This window comes from Empidonax traillii, unplaced genomic scaffold, assembly GCF_003031625.1.
Source record: "Empidonax traillii isolate 1590-97213 ecotype Southwest subspecies unplaced genomic scaffold, ASM303162v1 scaffold32:size1966603, whole genome shotgun sequence".
Taxonomy (NCBI): Eukaryota; Metazoa; Chordata; class Aves; order Passeriformes; family Tyrannidae; genus Empidonax; species Empidonax traillii.
Genome location: NW_020955225.1, coordinates 342,585 through 356,717, shown reverse-complemented (window position 1 = coordinate 356,717; position 14,133 = coordinate 342,585). Strand labels below are relative to the sequence as shown.

The 14,133-nt window shown below is 41.0% G+C and overlaps 1 protein-coding gene across 2 annotated transcripts in view; it reads left to right on the top strand.

Annotated features, from left to right (window-relative positions):
- Positions 1-150: 150 nt before the first annotated feature.
- CHM (CHM, Rab escort protein 1) overlaps positions 151-14,133 on the top strand; it is a 52,001-nt gene continuing 38,018 nt past the window's right edge. For both annotated transcript variants that reach the window (XM_027911463.1, XM_027911462.1), the window contains exons 1-2: positions 151-234; positions 9,333-9,399. In XM_027911463.1, coding sequence (XP_027767264.1) covers positions 186-234; positions 9,333-9,399 — 116 coding nt within the window. In that variant the 5' untranslated portion in view covers positions 151-185. The remainder of the gene's footprint in view (positions 235-9,332; positions 9,400-14,133) is intronic.

Genomic DNA, 14,133 nt, shown 5'->3' with positions numbered 1-14,133 from the left:
GCCGTGAGGGCCGTGAGGGCGGTGCCGGTGCCGCTCCCCCCAAGGGCCGCTCCGGAGCGGCCCTTGGGGGGAGCGGCACCGGCACCGCCCTCAGGGCCCGCCCCCGCCATTTTCCCCCCCCCCCCCCGTCCCCCCGGTGCCGATCCCGCCCCTTCCGCCGGCGCCGCGTGACGGCGGCCCCCAAGATGGCGGACAACCTGCCCGCGGAGTTCGAGGTGGTGGTGCTGGGCACCGGTACGGGACGGCCCCGGCATGGCCGAGGGGAGGGGTGGGGAGGGAGCGGCAGAGGAGGGAGGTGGAGGCCGAGGGGAGGCAGCGGCGTCTGGGCAGGGCGGGCTGGGGGCTCCGGGGCTGCGGGCGGGTATCCAGGTGTGCTCAGAAATAGAGGTGCGGGTGGGGCTGTCTCTGTGGCCCCCGGCCCTGTGAGCGGGCACTGCCCCGCACAACCTGGGGCAGCGGCTCCTGCGGTGCCCCGGAAAGCCTTGCCTGGCTGGCCCTGCCTCCTTTGCCAGCCCTTCTTCCCGAAACACCGTCCCGCTGGGCAGGTTTGCTCTCCTGAGCCAAAACAGGCTCTGCAGAGCTGTACCCCATCTCCTTGTGGTATAGGTGGTATATGCTGATAATATGTGGTTTTGTACTTAATTTTTTTTTTTCCCAGTCTCTATGCGGGCTTAAAAATAACTCAAAACTTTTGAGTTCTTCTCATTAAAGCGTATTTTTTAGTCTATGAGCAGTTGCACACACTGTAATTCTGAACTTTCTACCCGTTCTGTATCCTGTACAAGTTCATCCTATTCAGGTCAGTAATGGTGGAGACCTGGAATTGTCTCACTGAAACAAACCACAGTGTAACTGCTAGGAAATTTTAAAATGCTCCTTCAGAAGTAAGATTCTTGCTGCTTGTGGACTGAAATAATTTATAAGTATTGAAATAGATTTCTGTGTGTAGAACCCAGTGACAGTGACCAGATTCAGACTGGTCTTGATAAGCTGCCCACCTTAAATTCTGCATGGAGCTCTAATCTAATCTTAAAATGCTCCAAATACATCACTGTTTGTAGGTCCCAAATTTACACCCAGATTTAGTTTGCCTTCCTGAAGAGCTCAGGGTGTTGGTTGGTTGGAGCACAAATGGGAAGATGCTCCTAAATGTTCTTGTTTTCCTTGTGAAATCAGCAACTCTAGTTTTGGAGTTCACTAATCTGTCCAATTGTGTCCTTTGGATTTAAGATTTCCAGCAATTTGGAATAGAATGAGTGGGTTTCCTGGTGTAATTTCAGTGTTTAGCAGAAAAAAAGCCATTCCTGTGCACTGTTTGTGTAGTTGCTTAAAGGATTTCTGATTTATTTCTGGAGTTTTGAGAGTTAAGAAAATATATTGCCCCGTTGTTGACCATAACTCTACTAAAAATGCAAAATTAAGATTATTGAGCAAATGAGGAGATCCCTTCTGTGCTCTTAACCCTGTTGTACGGGGTGGAAGCAATAAAAATGAGTCTGAAATTTTCATATGTCTACAGATTTGTGAGTATTTTGCCTGTGTGAGAAGAATAGGTAATTATGGAAAGCTAAAGTATCAAACTGTAAGAGTAAAATATTAAAAGTTGCATAACTTCTGTGATTTTTGAGGATAATCCATTCTTTACTGCCATAAGGTAAATAGTGTTTATGTACATGATGCAGAAACCCCAATGTTTATACAAATTATGTTAAGCTATTCAGCTATTTTAGCCACTGGTATTCAGGGATGATTTTTTTTGCCCACCTGCAGAGAGTTTTGCTGTAACCAATCTCAAATTTTTCAGAATTCTGCATTTTAGGAATTGTTTTGTCTTTTCTCTGCGTTCCTTTTTACTCAGAACGTACGTAAATGGTGACTAACACTGTTGACTGACTGGTGTTTTTAAAATCTCTACTCAGTTACTCAGTGTGGAAGATTATTTCGAGTAAAACTTTCATCTGTCTTCTCTTTGGGAAGTGGCACCTGAGGGAATATCTTAGCCTGGTCTTCAGCTGTGTTTTCTAAGGCTGTAACCAGTGCTGAATGTACCTATGGATATTTAATTGTCACATGTAATAACTAGAACCTTTGTGCTAATGGTATTTTTAATGCATAGTAGTAATTCCATTCTTTTCTGCATGTGTGGCCTTTTCCTGGTTTTGTAATTTGTACATCTGTTAATTTTAGTAATTAGATTGAGTGGTAAGGTTAGATTCGAATTTTATTTCGGGCCCATTTAGCTGTTTTAATGTAGGAAGCTTGGTGCAAATGGAACCTCTTTTTTGTGAGTTGATGCTTGTTGATTTGTATTGTCTAAAAGCCTGAAGGGCCGGTGTAAATGCTTGCTCAAGGAATTCAAGGTGGGGATTAGTCATGTTCAGTTAAGGGGGTTCGTTATTGATCAGCTTTTGTGGGGTCACCTTTAAATAATTGGGGCATTCGTGGTGGTGCATTGACAGTGAGAGGGAACAGGAGGAGTTCTCTGGAAAATACCCCAAAATACAGGCGTTTGTTTGAGAGGGACACGCAGAGCTGGGAGTCAGCGGCAGAGCTTTTGTCTTCAGGAAGTTGTCAAATAGGAAAATTCACAGGCAGAACATTCAGCAACACTGAATTTAGGGCAGAAGCTCCTGGAAGTGCCAAGGTTTGCAGTGTGGCTGTGCCAGGGGTGTGGATACAGGGGCAGGGGCATCTTACCTTGGAAGTTCTTCAGTTCCTTGGGCTGCGTTCCACAAGGCCTGCATTACTGCTGGGGAAGTTGTGAAGGATATGGCTCTTTAAAAGGTGGTGTATTCACAAGTTTGTCTGCCAGTAATTCTAATTTTTTTCTAAAAAGGAGTTATTCTTTATAAAAGCAGTCACAGTAAATTTTCTAGTTCTATGCAATTTTCTTTCCATTCTGGTTTTCAGTGGTTATAAATAACACATGAAATGACTTTCAAGGTAGAAAGCAGGAATCCATTTTGAAATATTCTATAAAATAAAGAGTGATTTATGGTTTCATATGATTTTGGCTGAAAGCACTCGGGCTTTGCCAGGTCATCAAAGTCCTGTCAGGAGAATCTATTATTTATTGTTCGATATGCTGGGAGTGGTGTAAGTACTTTATGTTTATCTTATGTAAGTGTAGTGTTAGGAAAAATCACTTCCAGATACTAACAATATTTTTAAAATATACCTTGAAAAACTAACTTGAATGTTATGGATGTGAATTTTGAAGTTAACACTGAAGGTTGATTTTAAAAAATAAGTAATTCCTAATGTTTTTATTGTTGCAGGATATTTTTGGGATGTGCCAAATATGTTTTTTTAATACATCTTTTGGGCTGGTATTTTGGTTACATTACCTTATATAAGTGCACAGTCTTCAATTTACATCAGCAGCTATTTAGAGTTGAAAGCTCGATGGAAAACCAGCTGAAGGTGGATGTTTGTTGACATCAGTGGTCATTGTGGACTAACACAGTGGCCCTGACTGGTAATGTTGATGTCTGGAAGGAGGAAATAGGGCCACGTTTTGTTATCATTTGTAAATAAGTCATTCATTGCCTATCCATGTGGATGTGAAACAAAATGAACACTGACTCACCCTCCTGTCCCATATCCTGCGTGTCCCCCTTTGATTTTTCTAGTATTCTCCAAATGCAAACATGCCTTTATCTTCCTTCTGCGTTTTTTTAACCTAACTAAAGTTGAGGAGTTGTGTTGTGGTTTCCAGTGTGGATTTTGGGGTGTAGCAGTGATGCTGTGATAGCCACCTTGGCTCTTACTGCTGCCTCAGACAGGTTTCTTTCCCAGCCCCTGTGCAATGTCCTAGGCTGCTCTTGGGAGAAAACTCATCCTTCTGTGAACCCTTTGTTGTCCTTCTCAGCCTGTTTGTGTTCTTCAGGTTTTCAGATTATATTGCTGATCTTACAGAATAACAGACTGTAGGACTGCCGTGCCCCTGCTTCGAAAATACAGAGTAGGTCATCTGCATATCAAGGTGACAAACTCCTTTAGAAAAAGGCTTAGCAAGGGACTTCAAAGTTCTGGGCTGAATCAGGAGCAGTTGTTTATTTCAGTTGTCTGTTTGTCTGTTCCAGGAGGAAATGTCATTCCTTTTCTAAATAACATTTATCTGTACCAACTGTCAGAACCCATGGTTTTCATTGCCAGGTTCCCCTCATGGGATACAGATAACTTTATGGAATTACAGTGTAGGAGAAGAAACTCTTGGCTCCTTCCTTGACCAGTTATGATTTTTCACTTGTCTCTGTGGGTTGGCATTTCTGTACCATATTCTGTAATATAGAAATATTTTCTGATAATGTTCTGCAATGTGAACATATATTAAAATTAATCAAACCTAATATTCAAATTTAATTTGCTATCTTTAACTTAAAATACTATATACAATAAATATTTTCATTTCCACTTAAATTATGAAATGCCTTTAAAGTTCCACATATTCCAAAACCACACCATGAAGATGGTGTAGTGAGCTCCTCCAGAGTCAGCTGCTCTTCTCTTCCTAGAAGTTCAGATGCAAACAAAATTTATCGCAGCTGGTCAACTGTCTGACTCCAGAAGATTGTTTTGAAATTGTCTGTGTTCCAGCATTTTTAATATATTTTCCCTCAGCGTTTTATATTATGAAAGAGCCACTTGTGATTTATTTAGTAGATACAGTGAAGCAAATTAAACATTTAAGCCTTTTCAAGATGAATCTCATGTAATTCAGTGAAAACTTATCAGCTGGATGACTGGGAAATAGTTTGCAGTGAACAGCTTGGGAACCAAGATACTTCCACACATATGAAACTGTTTATAAATTGCTCAGGGCAGTGACTGTGTCCATTTAAAGGCAGTGCATCACTAGAGCAGCATATACAGCTGCTGAGCAGGAGGCACAGTGTGTAAGCCTAAAATTAATTTTTGATTACACAGAGGTGAATCATAACTTTGCATTATTTTGTAAAACTTTTTAAATTATTTGGCTTTTAAAGCTGAAGAAAAATGTTCTGTAGGTCAGCTGTTACCTCAGTTTTTAATTTTGCTATGTTGAAACTAAAAGTAGAATTGTTTTTTTGGTAACTAAATAATGTGTAACTAATTCCTCTATTTCTTTTTTACTTCAAAATCACTATTCTTGAAAGTGAAAGTACTGTTGATTTTGCTTCATAGGGAAGCTCCAAAAATCTGTCACTGCTGGATGAGTATCAAGTACTGCCTGTGAAATTCTACCTGTTAGAACATGGTAGCAATCCAGGCATCACTAATGAGTAAAATCACTAATTTTATACTTATATTTATATCTGTGTGCAGACAGAATGTCTGACCTCATTGAAATTTTAAATGACTGTTTCCTTGGCAAGGCCGGAAAGGCTAATTTAATACTGCATGTGATAAATGGGGGTTAGTAAGTAGAGGAAGAAGGCAGTGGCTTTAAGGAATGATGATGGAGATTCCAACTGGCACTGACCAGTCCTCCTCCTTGAAGGAAAACTCTTTATCTTAGTTTTTCTAGTAAGAGAAATGAAGTGCACGACAATCTAACATAATGCAAATATTTCACATGTAAGCCTTCCAAAGGGGAATTATGAAAGGGCCAGGAAACACAGAAAGTATACAAACATGTCTTGGTAGCAAGCACTGCTATTTCTGAATTGATTCTGCCTCAAATACAAAGAACTTCTGAGTCAGCAGATCCAATGATACAAGTATTGTATGGACTCCTTATTCTTCCACATAAATCCCTTTTATGCTGCCAGATGTTTATGTGTAACACACTGAAGTCTGGATCTGGTGCTGTTTTCTTGTGGTTGGATCATGCAATTCCTACTCAGACTTCTTATTTCCTGCTAATACCATTGCAAATCTAAAAATTGTCTGGATTTGGAACCTTATTTGAGAAAATGTTCTTTTGCAGTAGCCCTTTTCATTTCAGATGCAATGAAACGTGTGCTGTGCTTCACAGCAAGGAGTAGAAAAATATTGGTTATTATTAATTGTGGCAGAGGGCAATGAAGAGTCAGGATTTGATTACTGATTTTGATAGCAGTACAATTTTAGAGGTTTTTAGTAGTAATGTAAAAGGAGGTGTAGATTCTTATTTAGATCTTTCTGTTCTTAGTGATGTAAGTTAGTGGATCCAAATCATTACTCAGCTGCCTGTTCAAACACCCTGTGAGTGATACAGGTTACAGTGCTAAATCCTTGGTCCCTAAAGATGACCAAACAGCAGATGCCTGTTCCCCAAGCAGGATAAGTGTCAGGAAGTGTTAGAATAATCCTCAGGAGGAAAACAACCTGGAGATACCCAGCTTTATTTATTCATCGGGCATAAGGGAAACTCCAGAATCCACTACTGTGCTCTGCCCTGTAGTGAGGGTCCGAACGCATTTCAAAAACTGGATATAATCCAGCTTAGGGTTTTTGACAAATCAAAATCCAGAACAGAAAACTATTTCCAAGTAGGAAGAATTCATAAAAAGATGGTAATATTTCTCTGTTATTGAATCATCTGGAGGGGACCTGTTTTGCACCAGTCTGTGAGCATCCAGTAGGAGACAGTTCAGCTTCCCGTGCTGTCATTACATGAACAAGCATTTCTGTGAGGAGGCTTTTCTGAGTTAGTTTAGTCCTAGATAGAGAAGGACCATCTATACCTGTATGACGATGGGGTGTTAACCAGAACATTCTTTCTTGGAGAAGGCTTTTGTCCCGTAGCCATCCTGCAGTCCAGCTCCCTCACAGGACTAACTGGCATTTGACAAAACTGCCCCTTCCCCCCGTGCCTTTGTTTCTGTTGGAGAAGAGAATTCAGAAACTGGTGCCACAGCGCAGTCTTGTTTCTTGGCTTTACTGAGGTTTTGTCACAGAACAATTGGTGTCTTGCTCCCTCAGGTTGTTGGAGAGCCTCTCCAAGAGGAGGATTTCACAGGCCTTGCCTTTCAGCCTCATTCTGTTCCCAGTGGGTATGTGGGGGGCCACGGTATCTGAGAAGCAAAGGGTTGGTGAAGAAAATTGATGCCAGCTTTCAAGAGCAAGGAAGCTAATTCAGGGAACAATTTCATCCAAGGTTAATGGAAGAACAGACCTCCAACACAGTATCAATTGGATCAAGCTTAAAGCAATCAGTTATGCCCTGGTAGCTATAACTCCAGCCCAGGTCAGCCAGGCAGCACTGGTGATGTTTTACAACACTTTCTCAGTGGCTTTTATCAATAAGGAAGGAGAAACAAGTTTCTCAATTCCATTTCTGGAGTAATACTCTCTGTGCCCCATTGAGGGAAAGAAAACCTTTCTCAGGAACTCCCAGCGAAATAGTAGTTGTAGATTCTATTCCAGATAGTTTATAGAGGGAGTGAAATGGAACGTGTGTATAAACAGGGGGGAGCTGCTCTCACTTGATCAGTGTGTGCAGCCAGGGGCTCCTGGCAGTTCTGAAGGGTGTGCTGCAGTGGAGTGTTTCCTCCTTGTTCACAGTGCTCTGTGTTTTGAGTTCTTGCTTTCAAAAATTCTGCTCTAAAGGTTATTGGCCTTTCAAGCTGTGAAACAAATGTCCAGGGAACTGGTGTGATTGTTCATCCCTCTTGCTACTCCTGGAGATTAATTCCATGGTCAGCCTTCACTTGCTGTGGAAGGTCAGCAATGCAAAACTATTGTCACTTTTTCTGCTTTATCAATTCAGAAAAGGATTTTCTCCCTCAAAATAGTAATCATTAAAACCAGAAAATTGAAGGGAAGTTGTAGCTGTTTTCCTGGGACATTTGTCATGCATATCCTCGAACCTCTGTTTTATTGATCCAAGCATTTATGCTATTGGACACCACTATGGAACTGCTCTCCCAAAAAACTGACCCTTTGCTTGATGTGGAAGGAGGTCAGGAGTGGCAAAAGATCAGGGCTGAGAGGTGGAACATCTGTATTTTGATGGTTGTGTTTGCCTTTACTGGCTTAAAGGGTTTGTGAAACTGTGGTCTGGGGTGTCTGAGTCCCACGAGGTGTTTCCTAGACTGCATTTCACATTCTAGAATTAATAAAGATTAGCTCAGCCATTTAAAATTATTTGTTCCTGTCTCTGTGAGGGCTAAATTGTGTTTAGTATCCCATTCAAGTCCAACAGCTTCTTACTCTAAGTGAAAACTGCTGCCTTTCAAGTAGCAGGGGGTTATTCAGTACCTTTAACTATTGCGTTGTGTTTTAAATGAATCATCACGTTGGTAAGGTGATGATTTATTTGTTTGTGAAGCAGTATTCCTTCTGAAGCAATAGATAACTGGAATAGGCCTGGAATTCTGCCAGAGATGATGTTTGTCATGAGGCAAACCAAAAAAGACTGTGCTCTCCCACACCTGATTTTTCCACTTCCAGTCCTGTCTCAGCAGTTGCGCTGGAGCAGCTGCTCCTGGTGCTGCTGTAAATCAGATCAGCCACAACTCCTTTCACTTTGTTTAATCTCATCCCTTAATTGAATACGTGGCCTAAGTGTCTCCTAATACCAGTCCCTTAGAGTTTTAATCTCTGTTACTGAATTACCTGCTTAAACAGCCAATAGATCACTTAAAAAGAGATTCCAGTGGAGTTGGGGCTGGGCAGCTCCTTAGCCCGGGAGCTGTCCTGCTTTCCTGAACGTGCTCAGAGATCCGAGTCATCCAGCTGGGCCTGTGAAATCTGCTGAGTAGGAGTAGATGTTACAGAACAGCCTCATTAATTTATTTATTAGACTTCCAAATGGGTTCCTGTGCCATCCCAAGCATGTGTTGGTGGTAGAGGAATATCACTAGCCTTTTGGTGTGCTTTTTTACTATGTATTTTTTTCTAAAACATACTGATTTGACACAGTGTAATTGCATGATGTGGGAGATTTTGATAGGGATATCACTAAGGACAACCACAGTCTTTGTGTCAGACACTTGGAAGTGAACAAAAATACACAAAAATGCCCTCAGGTAATACCTGTCGGCATCAGGAGGGATGCAGTTACAGAGCATCCCACTAAACTTTGGGTATCAGTGTGCTGGCAAGTGCTCAATCTGGTTATGATCACAAGGTTTCTAGAGAAGACACTGGTGCCAAGCTTTAACTCAGTAGTGTTTGCAAGTGACACATGTCAATACAGTTACTAAACAAAAGAAGTTTCTTGCATTTAAGAGGGTCATAAGAAAATATTAACCCAGAGTAGTGTTCATTATTTTTAGCAGCATGAGATTGTTAAAAATTTCAGTGACACACATTGTAAAATATCTTTTGTTTGAGTTGCCTGCTTGTGACTAAGTTCTACTTTTATTTCAGTTTTTAATATCTCTCAGTATACTAAGTTCTAAAACCTGCCTGTGTCATTTCAGGTTTGCCTGAATCCATTGTGGCCGCCGCGTGTGCCAGAAGTGGCCAGAGAGTTCTTCATGTGGATTCGTAAGTTACTCCAGTAATTTACTGACCAGAGGGGTGTCTGTGTCTGTGCCAGTGAGCACTGCAGGGCTTCTCTTGTGTTCATCTGGCATCAAGTAATGTTGTGCTTCTGTCTCTGCCTTATTTTGGGGTGTTATTTCCATCAATAGAACAGGCGGGTTTTGCCTGCTGGCTCAGGAATTTGGAAAATCAGTGATGTGGTGAAGGGTGCTGGGATTGCTCCTTCTTTGGTACAGGCAGGAATGGTCACAGCTTTAGTGCCCTTCGTTCTCATTCCAGACACTAATTATCCCTTTCTGTTTGGTGAGAATAAATTCTGTTATTTCAGTATTTTATTTTCATTGGCTGTCAAAGTCTGAAATCATGTGAGCCCCCGGAACTGGGATTTTTTTTTTTTAGCCGTGCCTGTTTTTAGCTTTGATGGCGAGCTTTCAGAAGATTCACAGGAGCAGCAATTAGAACAGTGCAATACAGATTTTGTTCATTACTGTTTCACTTAAATGTTCTTATTTACATTCACACATGCTTTTATAATGAAGTCCTCCACATTTGATTCCTTTCTCCCGTGGAGTTGTTCCCCAACTCTCATGCAGGTAAAGGTGTTCTTAACCAAGGTGTTCTTAACCAAGGTGTTCTTCCCTCATATCAATAGCTGCCCTTTTAATTGGTGTCTGTGCTTCCTGGATCATGGTCTGGAATCCATACTTTGGCCAAGAAAACTAGAAATGTTTAACTGTAGAGCCCTGGCCCCATAAACAGGGAAGCATTTCAGGCCATCTGCTTTCATGTTCTTGCAAAAAAAAAACCCTCCAAAACCAACAGAAAACCAGCACCCGATGCCATTTGAATTCTAAATGAAAAGTTGAGTCTTGGAAAGGTTGCCAGAGATTCATCTGAATTAAAACTTTTTATTGTTATTTACTTTGTCTAATATACTTGTTTTAGATGAATTTTCAAGTTTTGCTTTACTGAGGTAACAGTATAATTGAAAATTCATCAACCAAAAAAGCTGTTTATATTCAGAATATCACTGTTTAACAATATATGATTTCCCTTCCTTAAGGATCATGAATGTAAGTTTTTTGAAAGCACAAGGAAATGAGGTTTGGGGTTACTGAAATACTTGTGTTAGGTGTGCTACTGTGATTAATCTGTTGTTCCCTACAAAGGTCTGAGTTAAGCTGGGCACAAGGTATTGAAAATGTATATGCATAAAGTCTTTGTTTACTCATTACCTTGTGTACCTCACTTTATTACTTTTAATCCCCAGCATGTTTGCATTTATCATAATATACTGCAGAGGTGATTATGGGAGATAGTTTTGAAGTGGCCTATTATAAAATACTAAGTTCTAAGTTTGATTTATAAACACTGTCCAAGCATCACCATCAGCAGTAGCTAATCTTATTCAAAATAGTCACTTCACTGCAGTGTTGCCATAAATTCCTGCAGACTGATTTTAAACTGAAGTTAGCTTCTGCCAACTAGTAATTGAAGGAGCTCTATTTCTCTGTGCCAGCTATCTGTCTCAATAAACATAAAATCTGTGGTTCTTTTCAGAGAGCTACATTTACTGTAGATATTAATGAGCTGTTGACATGTGAAATTTCAAGGATATTTGTTAAGTGATTTAGAAAAGTAATTTGCAATTTAAAATGTGGAGATTGGCACTTAGTTTAAACTTGAAGTTGCTGAAGAAAGGTAGATCAAGACTAAAAGTAGATTACTTGAAGTGAATATACTTCCCATACTAATTGTGCTTATGCAAAGGACTTTCTCCTAACAGTTTGCTAAAGTTTCTTTGTTTATTTGCCTCTTAAAATTGTATCTCTGTAATTATGTACTAGTTTGGATACTGAGGATGGGGCAGTTCGAGGTGAGGATGTTTTGCTACATCTTGTGTTTGATTTTCAGCAGCTAGAATACAGCACCTCTATTTTTATTGTCTGTGTCCTTCCTCATTGCCTTATTTATCTTCCCATGTAGAATTTAATTAGAGGCAAAGGAGTGTCAAGATGCAGAACTTTAACTTCTCTTCCACAAGAATTAGAGTAACCTGGGCGTGTCTTGCTTCTTGACACCTTATTTGTTGACTTGACTTTGCTTGAGCGTTCCTTGTGTCCAAAATTCTTCCGTCTGAGCATGCAAAAGTGTGCTGGGCCCTCTCCCTGTACCTCCCCCCTCCAAGATACCTGCTTTGTAATTTGTTCCACATCTTGTTAGACAATCTATCTCATTGATTTCAGAACTTGTAAAATGTATGTTGTAAGAGAACCTGTGTTTTCACCCAGCCTTCTTTTGGAAGGCACAAGTGGCTGCCACCGTCACCCTTTTGTTGGACTGAAGGACCTCAGGAGCTGTTGGGTTAAACCTTCCTCCTGGAAGGCCAGGAAGGGCAGTCCCCTTCTCATGCTCCTCCACACGATCCCTCTGCCAGAATGGGAATTTTTCATACATTTGACTGTGTTCTTAATAGGTAGCCCATGAAACTTTCTGGGTTTGAAACACAAATCATTTTGTGTTCAGCACCTTAAAATCGATGTGGCAGTAACTTCCTTTGGAAAAGACAGCGGCTCTGATGGGTCAGGACTTCTTTCTGGAAGATCAGATGCAGGATGGACACACAGAGGCAGCTCTTGGGCACAATTGTGAGGCATCAGCAGCTTTTCTCCAGCCATCACCAGCTCTGAGTGTTCCACCCTGGCGGTTGTGACATGGCCTGGGAAGAGGCACAGGCCAGGAAATGCTTTTCCAGTTCTTATTTCTATTGACTCGTGTTTCTCCTGCTTTCAGATGTGACCCGTGTCTCAAATTGCAGTCTGCCTTCAAAAGAACACGTTAGATATTCTCTCGGTTCACATTCCAAGGTTGTTAATCAGTTGGAAACAATTTGTGATTTCCATGTTCTGGACTGGGATTTGCAAATTCTTTTGAAGAATTTGAAGAAAAATGGTGTTAGTAGCTGAGAAAAAAGTCACAAGCTAATGTAGGAGAAGAGAGAATTAAGCTTTTGCAGAGGTGAATTTGTACTTGGGCTGCTTTTCCAAAACTTTGCCAAATGTCTTCAGCAGTTCTTCTGTTGACTCTGAACTACAGATACAAGATCTGAAAAGTGTGGAGTAAAAGCAGCAGCACTTTTGTAATTCAGGTGAAAGTCCAGGTAATTAGGAGTTTTGAGCAAATATAACCTGGGAAGTAATTTATGGTAGGAAAAGAAAACATCTATGCTCTAACTTAGTAGAAAAAAATAGTTTCTGCTTCTGCTGTTACACCTTCAAAATGTTCCCTGTTCTTAGTTAGGGGATAATTGAATTATAACACTAAAAAAAGGGAGAGAATATCCATCTTTGTAATTTGCTAATAGAGCAAAAGAAGACAGGATTTTAGTCCTTGGGATTTTGGGACAATATTTTAGCTTTAATTAGGCTTTGATCCTGACCATTACTTTAAGGAATTCCTCAGTTCATCTTCAGGGCAATTATAACAAAAACATTTGGTTACAAAGGACTCCTAATTGTAAAACCATTAGTCAGCTCTTTTCAGAATTCCTCCTCAAGATTTTTGCTAAAAACTTTGCTCATTATTTCAGTAATCATGTCTCGTCTGTCTTCTTCCTCTAGTGTTTTCAGATGAGAAAATTAAGCAATCTGATTCATCATGTAAGGCAAGGGAAACTAATTAAAATTCCAGGATAGAAAAAAAAATAAAATCTGGAAGTTGTTGCTTGAGGAGATGATACTGAGCTTGGGAAGGGTGCTCACAAATAAACTTCTGTAACTTTCTGTGAAAATAACATTAATTTCTCTTACTGAGAGTTGTAACTTATTAAATATTCTAAATATGCATGGCTTTTATTGGTGTTGATTCAAGAAACCCACTCCTAATTTTAGGCAGGTGTTTCCTGCCATTTCTGTGATCAATGGCCCTGCTTGCCCTGACAGCCAGATTGTATTCCATATTCAAGAAACTTGCAACTAAAGCGGCAGATTTCCTTAAAAATAAATCTTCAGGGCTGTGTTTTTTGGAAATCCCAGAAGTGACAGATAATAGAGGGATATTGAGCTTTTTATTCTGTGGAATCTTAACAAGCATCAAGAAGTTCACCTGCACCCTTGACAAGCGAAACACAACTACCAGTGACTGTTTTACAGGCTGGGATCTGACAGAATTGGGCATTTCGTGGATTTAGTCCTCGTTGCTTTTGTGCTCTGTGTGACACCAACCAGCAGTACTTTTTAAGCTTACCCATGTCATTCACACAGCAAGGTAAGGATGAGCTCCTTGTTGAAGAGGAGTGGAATTTCTGGCTGGAAAACATCTTCAGATGGAGCTGTGACCAAACTGCAGGGTCTGGTCCCGGTGCCCCCAGCTCTGGGACACCACATTCTGTTGCTGGAGCCACCTTTCCTCAGTGGGTGCCAGATTTTGTTGTCTTTGCACAAGATGTCCTATTTATGTTCTTCACTGTTGCCTTGCAGGAGCTGAAAGACTTTTTTAGGTCAGTTTGTAGTCAGGAGCAATTAGGCCCTGCTCAGCAGACATCTGTCCTTCATATGCTAAGTAAGCACCGTGGTCCAGAGCATCACCCTCTGGTGCTGGAGCAGGGCTGACACTCCTAATGAAGTCTTTGTCAGGGCACATCAGCCCTGTCAAAAGCATCCCATCGTAAATCCAGGCAGGAGAATGTAACCTGAATTCAGCTGGGCACCGTTATCACACTGATCTCCACAGCTCAGA